Source organism: Marmota marmota, unplaced genomic scaffold (assembly GCF_001458135.2).
Source record: "Marmota marmota marmota unplaced genomic scaffold, marMar, whole genome shotgun sequence".
In the NCBI taxonomy this organism is placed as follows: Eukaryota; Metazoa; Chordata; class Mammalia; order Rodentia; family Sciuridae; genus Marmota; species Marmota marmota.
Genome location: NW_026000242.1, coordinates 5,635,592 through 5,645,876, shown reverse-complemented (window position 1 = coordinate 5,645,876; position 10,285 = coordinate 5,635,592). Strand labels below are relative to the sequence as shown.

Genomic DNA, 10,285 nt, shown 5'->3' with positions numbered 1-10,285 from the left:
TCTCTCTCTCTCTCTCTCTCTCTCTCTCTCTCTCTCTCTCTCTCTCTTAAAAAGAAAAAAAGAGGAATCTGAGCTTTTAAAAAAAAAATCTGATACAGACTTTTAAATTATATATGTAATAGTGGTTGCCTCTGAGAAGTGGGACCTGGAGAATTAGAATAGGCAACTCTACTTCTTTGTACTGTTTCACTTTATTTCCATGATTATTTTTTATAAATATATTTTTTAGTTGTATATGGACAGAGTACCTTTATTTTTATTTATTTATTTTTATTTTTATGTGGTGCTGAGGATCAAACCCAGTGCCTCAAATGTGCTATGCAGGTGCTCTACAACTGAGCTACAACCACAGCCCTCCAATATTATTTTGTGTGTGTGTGTGTGTGTGTGTGTTGAACCCAGGGCCTTGTGCATGCAAGGCAAGCACTCTACCAACTGAGCTAAATCCTCAGCCCTTACTTATAAATTTTTTAAAAATTAGCTCAATTACATTTAATTTTTTAAAAGAACAGATGGCAAATGAGTTAAGAAAAAGTTAGGATTTTCCTGGGTGCCCGGCTTCTTCTTCTCACTCTGCATATTCCCTGGGCTTGTTCAGCAGTTCCCATGTTCTCACATTGTACCTGTGATTCAATCCTTCTACTGTTCCACCATTCCCCAGAGCTCAGCTCAGACAACTCCATCCAATTCTGACATCCTTATTTTCTTCATCATTCCCATCTGTTTTTTCTTCCCCAATATTTTCTCACCTGTAATGTTAAGATACCTTATAACTAGTGCCTCAGACTCCCTTTTCTCCTTCTGTATAGTATTTGTTGTCATCAGAGGAATCTCAAAATCCTCTTACTGTTTATAAACATACTGGTTGTAGAACAAAATCTTCATCTCTCTCTCTCTCTCTCTCTATTTATTTATTTTTAGTTGTTGATGGACCTTTATTTTATTCATTTGTTTATATGTGGTGCTAAGAATCGAGCCCAGTGCCTTACACATTTGAAGCAAGTGCTCTACCACCGAGCCACAACCCCAGCCCCAAAATCTTCATCTCTTTAAGTATTTGTTTTTAATAAATAGGTATTGAACATCTGTGATGTGCCCAGCACCATGGTGAGCACTAAGGATATAATCCTGTGTAGAAGTAGATTGGCCCTGCTCTCCTGAGGTTTCCAGTTTGAATCCTCACATGATAAGATCCTGCTCAGCCTGCACCATCTGTTCGGCCTAAGCTCTCACCACTTTCCTTACCATTCAGGGTCTTCTGTTCAGATCCATCAGTGTGTCTTAATGTGTGGTCTGAAAATGTGGATCAGAATCTCAGGGCTCAGGGCTGAGAAAACTGAATTTTTAACCTGTGTACCCTAATAATTATTATTATGTACATTACATGTTTTCACATTAGCATACCATGGTTCATGCAGTTCCCCCACCAGGAATGGCCTGCTCTCCTTCATCTCTTGTCTTCCCCAATTTCCCTTTTGTGCTTGACAAACTCCTATTAATCCTTCAAGTTTCTGCTCAGAGTCACCTCTTTGTCCTTTTTTGACCATTATGTTCTGTACATATGGAAACTCCAACTCTTAAGTGATTTAAACAGTAAGATAATTTATCATCTTGCATTACAAAAAGTCCAAAGCATCAGGATCAATTGATACAATAGTTTGAGTAGTGAGTGCATGTAAAAGATTACAACATAATTGTAGACTTTATAAAATCTGTAACTTAGTCTATACTAAATTTATTTATTTGTTTATTTATTTATTAAAACCTTTTTTTTTTAAGAGAGAGAATGAGAGAGAAAATTTTTTAATATTTATTTTTTAGTTTTCGACGGACACAACATCTTTGTGTGTATGTGGTGCTGAGGATCGAACCTGGGCCGCACGCATGCCAGGCGAGCGTGCTACCGCTTGAGCCACATCCCCAGCTCTAAATTTATTTTTAATTATTTTTTCTTGAGCAGGGGGTGAAGCTTGATTATGCTTATAGAATACATTATACTTAACATGTGTGAGGCCTTGAGTTCAATCCCCAACATTAAAAAATGGAGATAAAAAGTATTTATCTTCTATAATAAATAACCTTATCTTTTAACTGTAATTTTTTTTCTTGTCATCTCCCCCATATTGCTGTAACTTTTTTTACTTTAACTTTTAGAGCTTAATACATGTTATACAGCTGTATTAAAAATATTTTTCTCCATATTCTTATTCTTTAATTTTTTTCTATTTTAAAATTTTAAAAGGTTTTGTGTTAAAAAAACTATATATAGGGTGGGGTTGTGGCTCAGGGGTGGAGCACTCGGCTAGCATGTGCGAGGCCCTGGGTTCAATCCTCAGTACCACATAGAAATAAATAAAATAAAAGTATTGTGTCCAACTACAACTGAAAAATAAATATTTAAAAAAAAAAAAAAGACTAGGGCCTGGGGATATAGCTTAGTTGGTAGAGTGCTTGCCTCGGATACACAAGGCCCTGGGTTCAATCCCCAGCACCACCAAAAAAAAAAAAACTATATAAACACACACATCACCGCAGGCTGTTTTCCACCTTCATATCTTGTCCTACTGGAAGTACTTAAGGGCAGTAACACATGAAGCTATCCTTTTTTTTTTTTTTATGAGAGCAATACCTTCTGGAATGCCTTCTGAGGGGCCTACCTGAGGCTGTTTTAAAATTAACTTTTTTTTTTCTTTATAAGTAGGAATCCAGTCCAAAATAACACTAAAAATTATAGGAGAGTAAATGCATAGACCAGTAATCGTCATTTATTATCATTATCAAGTATTCTGTACTGTACATAATTGTATATGCTATACTTTTATGTGACAAGCAGTGCAGTAGGTTTGTGGAGATTTGCATCACCACAGACATGGAACATGGCACTATGATGGTTGTTATGTTAGCTGCTTTGTCATTGGAGGGTAGGAATATTTCAGCTCCAATGTAATGTCAGGAGACCACCATCATATTTGCCATCAAATGTGTTGTTTTGGGGGCTGGGGTGCAGTGGCAGAGCGCTTGCCTAGCTTGTGTGAGGCTTTGGGTTTGATCGTCAGCACCACATAAAAATAAACAAATAAAATAAAGGCATTCTGTCCATGTACAACTACAAAAAAAAAAATTTGTTGTTGACTGAAGCATTGTTGTGTGGTATTTGACTATAGATTGTTCCCTCTAAGAGTTCCCACAATACTTTCTACTAAAGCTTTACATTTTTCACCTTGTGTGGTTTGTGCACATATCTAAAACTGAGCAAAAAACAAAGAAGCTATTAAGTGTGTTACTCCCTGCATTCACTATACATCACAGAAAAGTTCTGTGCTGTTAGGGATGTGGCTAATGTTCCTTTCAAAAATTATTGAGATACCTGTGTACATATCAGCTTACATATGTACTCCATTGCTTATAAATAAAAATGGAATTGTATTTGGAGTTATACAATCTAAGGTTTAAATCTTGACACACTAGCTCTTTGATCTTGGGTGTATTAAATTCTGAGACTAGGTCTACTCCCCTTAAAATGAAGTTAGTAATGAGCTGAGGGTATAGCTCAATGGTAGAGTACTTGCCTGTTATGCACAATGCCCTGGGTTCAATCCCTAGTATCACAAAATAGCAGCAGCAGCAGCTAGGAACTCCTGCCTTGGGTGGCTATTATGAGCATGAAACAGTATAATGCATGTCTCATTTCTGTGTATAGAGCATATAGAAAACAGTTCAGTTTGGTGGCATACTTTTTCCCTTAGCCATCTATCATGAACGTTTTCAGTATTGATAGATCTGTACCAGCATTATTTTAACAGCTATCTAATGCTGATTTCTTGAGCATACTCTGGCAGAGTTTCTCTCTACACAGGCATTTCATTAAAGTTCTGTGCAGTTTCCTGTTGGCTGCATGCCTCACCATCTAGGTGCCTTTTGTTCTACAGGTGTTAACGGTTTGAGGATGCTGGGGATTCTCCACGATGCAGTTGTATTCCTGATTGAGCAGCTATCTGGTGCCAAGCACTGTCGGAATTATAAATTCCGTTTCCACAAACCTGAGGAGGCCAATGAACCCCCCTTAAACCCTCATGGCTCAGCCAGGGCTGAAGTCCACCTGAGGCAAGTTTCTTTTTTTGTGGAAACAGTTTGGAGTTTTCTAATGATACAGTTATTTCCCCATGCACTCTGAGATTTCCAGTGATGATACCACTGTCTTACATACTACTTTATTAAAGCATTTCTCTAAATATGTTTTGATCTTTTGACTCCAGGAAGTCAGCATTTGACATGTTTAACTTCCTGGCTTCTAAACATCGACAGCCACCTGAATACAACCCAAACGATGAGGAAGAGGAAGAGGTACAGCTAAAGTCAGCTCGGTAAGTCTTACATGGAGAGGGTACCCTTCTTTCCTTTTACCTAAGTGTTTCAGGGCACTGTGTAGTTTTTCATGAATCACAGTTTCCTGGCTACATTGAAGAAGACTGAAGCAGTAATAGTAACAAGCTAGTAAAGAGAGGAATATAAGTTAGAAGAAACTTAATAATTATAAGGTGCATATTTTCTTTCTTTTTTTATTTTTAAAAATATTTATTTTTTAGTTGGACACAATTTCTTTATTTTTATTTATTTATTTTTATGTGATGCTGAGGATCAAACCCAGGGCCTGCCTTGCACATGCTAGGCGAGTGCTCTACTGCTGAGCCACAATCCCAGCCCTCTTTTTTTTTTTTTAAGAAGCATATTTACTTTATAGTCTGTGCTATCAGTTTTAGATGTCTCACCATAGTCATCATGGTCAGAAAATACTGTTGTATATATTAAAAATGGGCCTTAGCCAGGCATGTAATCCTAGTGTCTCAGGAGGCTGAGGCAGGAAGATTGCAAGTTCCAGGCCAGCCTCAGCAATTTGGTGAGACCCTGTCTCAAAACAAGAAATAGAAAGGGTTGGGGATGTGACTCAGTGGTAAAGCACCCCTGGGTTTGATCCCTAGTACCAAAAGGGGAGGAGTGCATTTTATTAGGCGTTTATTATGCTTGGCATTGATCAACCAGTATATTCATATTCTCTAGAATACTTTGATTCAAGACAGAAAATATTTCCTGAAGAGAATTCATTAGTAATATGCCTTGTCTTTTAGGAGGGCAACTAGCATGGACCTGCCAATGCCTATGCGTTTCCGGCACTTAAAAAAGACATCTAAGGAAGCAGTTGGTGTCTACAGGTATGGCTAAAATCCTAGAAATAATTACAGAAAACTAATAAAAGTTTTCTAAAATAAAGAGGATCAAATGCTGGGCTTACCTTCTTCATTCAGCAAGGTTTTTATAGATATTTTTAACTAAACCTGATATCCTGGGACCTGGCACTCCTTGTGTTGAACAAGGAACTTGACATAATTAGACTGCTACTACTTCTAGTGGGATACAGAATGGAGAAATTTTTAATCTTTGCCCATCCATTGGCATAGCTAATACATAAATCAGGTGGGATCCAAATCTTTTTTTTCTCTCTCTCTCTTTCTCTCTCTCTCAAGTGTCTGTCTTTCCTGCAGAACTAATAGGTCTAGAGTTCCCAATTGTTTGTTCATTCACTTAACCTTACTTGAAGCTCTGTGCCTGCTCTTTGTTCCACCTTCTGTCCTAGGTCTCCCATCCATGGCCGGGGGCTTTTCTGCAAGAGAAACATAGATGCTGGAGAGATGGTCATTGAGTATGCTGGCAACGTCATCCGCTCCATCCAGACTGACAAGCGGGAGAAGTATTATGATAGCAAGGTGAGGCTTCCAGAGTACTCTCTTAGTTCTTTCTTTTATTGTAGGAAGTCACTATCAACTGTCCCATAAGGAATTCTGTATTCTATCAGTTCAAAGACTTTTTAAAAAAGCATTTTAAATCTCTGAAACTTATAATGGGCCCTATAAAAGTTCAGAATCCACTTTAAGGATTAGTACACAGAGATTCTCTCTGAAGATTTATCTGAGTGTATCCCAGGATTAAAAGCACATAGGTATGGTGACACAGTGCATACCCCTGTAATCTCAGCAAATTAGGAAGCTGAGCAGGAGGAGTGCAAGTTTGAGGGCAGCTAGGGCAATTTAACAAGACCTTCCCAAAATAAAAAGTCCCAGGGATGTAGCTCAGTGGTAGAGTAACCCCTGGGTTCAATCTCCCATACTGGGGGTGGGAGAGTACATAGCTACATAAGTTTAGGTTTATCTTTCCTGTGAAGACATTAAGAAACCTCTAGTCTAGTACCTGTAGTCTGGGAACCCCTCCTGGAAGTATTGAAGGGTATGAACAGAGAGAAATCTGGATAAGTTAGTAAAAAACCTGCTCATCAGTGGCTGTGGCTGAGGCAGGAGGATTGCAAGTTCCAGGCCAGCATCAGCAACTTAGACTGTGTCTCAAAATAAAATTAAAAGGTGGGGGGTGGGGGGGTGGGGAATGGAATGTTGCTCAGTAATAGAGCACCCCTGGGTTCAATTCACAATACTGCAAAAATTAAGAAAAGGACGGGGAATGTAGCTCAGTAGGAAGAGTGCTTGCCTAACATATGCAAAGTTTTGAGTTCAATCCTAGCACCAAAAATAAATAAATAACAAATTCTTCTTTCTCCTGTGTGTATAGGGCATTGGTTGCTACATGTTCCGAATTGATGACTCAGAGGTGGTAGATGCCACCATGCATGGAAATGCTGCACGCTTCATCAACCACTCATGTGAGCCTAACTGCTACTCTCGGGTCATCAACATTGATGGGCAGAAGCACATTGTCATCTTTGCCATGCGTAAAATCTACCGTGGAGAGGAACTCACTTATGACTATAAGTTCCCCATTGAGGATGCGAGCAACAAGCTGCCCTGCAACTGTGGCGCCAAGAAGTGCCGGAAGTTCCTAAATTAAAGCTGCTCTCCTCCCCCTGTGCTGGAGTCCTAGGACCCAGGGCCATCCAAAGCAATGCTAAGGCCTTTTCTAGCATCTAGGAGCTCCAGGATTGAGCGGGCACAATTGAGGGGCCTCCGTGATGGCTTCACACCCTTATGTCCCATATTCACATCATTATGTGATCGTAGTCCTGGGGAAGAGAGGAGGTCTTGAAGATCCTTGATTGGCTTTTTCCTAGGGCCCCCCGTTTGCTATTAAAAGTGGGAAACAGGTTCCCTAGGAGATTTGTCTGGAAGGAGCCTATAGAGGGTTAGTTATATGGTAGATGAGGCCTGAGCATCTCAGAGAACAAGTTGTCATCCTTGTCTTGGCCCTTTCCCAAGCACTATAAATGAGGGGTCAGGCAAGACCCCAGATGCAGGGCTGGTTGGATACCTAATAGTTTGCTCATCAGGCCCCAAGTGTGGCCGTCTGTTGAACAAATAGAGAAGGTCTGGTGATTTTTCCCTACTATCTTCCCACTTAAGAGTTCACTTCCAGTTGGGAGACAAGATTCCTAGCACCTCTGGTGTCAAAAAGCTGTCTTGGGGTTGTGCCAATTAATTACCAAACATTGAGCCTGTGGGCTTTGAGTGGGAGTGTTACCCCAGTGAGCCTTATCTCAGCCAATTACCTTTCTTGACAGTAGGAGCGGCTTCCCTCTTCCATTCCTTCTCTTCACTCTACTTTCTTCCCTTTCCCTGTCCTTCATCCCACTGCTTTCCATTTCTTTCTGGGTGGTAGGGGAGATTGACTCCCTGCTCAAGGACACTCCCTGTTGGGCGTAGGATGTGCCTACAAAAAGTTCCCTGAGCCTGTAAGCACTCCAGGTGGGGAAGTGGACAGGAGCCATTGGCCATAACCAGACAGAATTTGGAGAAGTTTTCATAAAGCTCCTCTGAGAGTTTTAAAGAAATATATGTAGCATGATTTTTTAGAAGAGGATAAAGGTTATTTAAATAGGATTTGATCATGCAACAACCAGAGTGTCACAACCAGGACAACCCCTGGGCCCCATTCCTAGGGCATGGTTACTTTGTTTTCCCCTTGTTAAGACATAGGAAGACTTAATTTCTAAATGGTCAGTGACCAGTTGACGGCAGAACACTAATCAGATTTCCAGGCCCAAAACTTGGGGACTAGACCACCTTGTGTTGAGGGACCTCTGCCACCTGTGCGCAATCCATGGATGAAGTAAATTAAATGACACTACTGCCCTGATTACTCCTTAGGATGTCGTCAAAATAGCATCAAATGTTTCTCCTCTTCCTTCCCCCAAGACAGTCCTGAACCTGTTAAATTAAGTCATTGGATTTTACTCTGTTCTGTTTACAGTTTACTATTTAAGGTTTTATAAATGTAAATATATTTTGTATATTTTTCTATGAGAAGCACTTCATAGGGAGAAGCACTTATGACAAGGCTATTTTTTAAACCGTGGTATTATCCTAATTTAAAAGAAGATCGGTTTTTAATAATTTTTTATTTTCATAGGATGAAGTTAGAGAAAATATTCAGCTGTACACAAAGTCTGGTTTTTTTCCTGCCCAACTTCCCCCTGGAAGGTGTACTTTTTGTTGTTTCATGTGTAGCTTGTTTGTGCCCTGTTGACGTAATGTTCCCTGGGTCTGCTCTTTGACATAATGGAGAAGGAAGGTCACCCAGCTCCATTAAGCCACTCCCCTCCTTCCACACTGAAGCTCCTCAAAAGGCTACTGTAGTATGTTAACACACCAGTTTCTTCTCTTCTTTCCCACACTGTCCCTCTGTCTCTGGCACTGACCCCAGAGTAGTGAAAGGCAGTGCTCTTTTGCGTTGTCCCTCATCTTTACTACTTCAGAGTTAGCAACTAACAAGTTGAATGCACCTTGACATTCTTCATCACCATCTGCCTCATAGATCACCTCCTTTCCTTTCCCTCTGCCCACCAAGTCCTCATATCTGCAACGAACCCATTGATTCCCTTGTGCCCTCTTTTGGGGCAGCCCGTTGAAACTGAAGCACAGTCTGACCACTCACGATAAAGCAGATTTTTCTCTGCCCCTGCCACAAGGTTTCAGAGTAGTGCAGTCCAAGTAGAGGCTGGGGCACCCTTTTCTTGCCACAAGAAGCCCATTCCTCTGTTAAGTCTAGCAAAGCAATATGACTCAGCCCAGCACTCTCTGCCCCAGGACTCATGGCTCTGCTGTGCCTTCCATCCTGGGCTCCCTTTCCTTCTGTGACCTTAAGAACTTTGTCTGGTGGCTTTGCTGGAACATTGTCACTATTTCCACTGTCATGCAGGGGAGCCCAGCACTGTGGCCAGGATGGCAGAATTTCTTGTCATCGTGGAGAAGTGCCAGCAGGGGACTGGGGAAAAGCACTCTACCCAGACCTCACCTCCCTTCCTCCTTTTGCCCATGAACAAGATGCAGTGGCCCAAGGGGTTCCACTAGTGTCTGGTTTCCTTTATTATTGCACTGTGTGAGGTTTTTTTGTAAATCCTTGTATTCCTATTTTTGTTTTTAAGAAAAAAAAAAAAAAAACCTTAAGCTGCATTTGTTACTGAAATGAATAATGCACTGATGGGTCATGAATTCATCTTGAGAAAGACCCAAAGGCCAGTCTGAGGGTGGGGGAAACTCAGCTAAATAGACCTAGTTACTGCCCTGCTAGGCCATGCTGTACTGTGAGCCCCCTCCTCCTCCTCTTTCTATAATCCCAAACCCTGAGGTCAGGGGAGGAACCTACACCTTTCCTTCTCCTGCCAGCTGCAGATGGTTTGCCTTGCCTTTCCACCCCCAACCGTCAACCACAGAAATGAGAAATCCCTCTTAACAGCTCAGCCTTGAGTCCATTGCCAAAATGTCAGCATACCTGCCAGCAACTTGGAGGATAAGCTAAGGTTTCCCTGTGGGAGGGAATGAGGCAAAACGGCATTTCTATCTCCAAAACATGTCATGAGTTTGTTTAGAAAGTGACCAAGGGAATTTCTGCACAGAAATGCAGATTGAGGAATTGTGGTGGGTCATTCCCAAGAATCCCCCAAGGGGCACCTCAGATCCCTAAGGAATAACAGCTGCAAACCTGGTCAGTTCTCAGTGAGAGCCAGCTCACTCAACGCTTTGCTGCTAGAACCTGTTGTGGCTGCATTTCCTGGTGGCCAGTAACAACTGTGTAACCAGAATAGCTGCATGGCACTGACCCTTTGGCCGGAACCTGGTCCCTTGGCTCCCTCTGTTGGTACCCACCATGTCCAACACAACCCCTCTTCCTGTTTTTAGACCAGTAACAAGAATTAAGGGGAAGCCCTGGCACTATAAGTTTTCATCCAGACTCCTTTTGCCAGGACCCAGCCCACCACCCTGTTTCCTCTGTCAACGCGCCCCCCCCT

General features: G+C 41.4%; 1 protein-coding gene across 1 annotated transcript in view; it reads left to right on the top strand.

Moving 5' to 3' along the window:
- Positions 1 to 9,475, top strand: part of Kmt2a (lysine methyltransferase 2A) — an 85,187-nt gene extending 75,712 nt beyond the window's left edge. Inside the window, exons 38-42 of the mRNA XM_048795611.1 lie at positions 3,930 to 4,104; positions 4,257 to 4,364; positions 5,127 to 5,210; positions 5,633 to 5,762; positions 6,616 to 9,475. Coding sequence (XP_048651568.1) covers positions 3,930 to 4,104; positions 4,257 to 4,364; positions 5,127 to 5,210; positions 5,633 to 5,762; positions 6,616 to 6,891 — 773 coding nt within the window. The 3' untranslated portion in view covers positions 6,892 to 9,475. The remainder of the gene's footprint in view (positions 1 to 3,929; positions 4,105 to 4,256; positions 4,365 to 5,126; positions 5,211 to 5,632; positions 5,763 to 6,615) is intronic.
- The last annotated feature ends 810 nt before the right edge of the window (positions 9,476 to 10,285 follow it).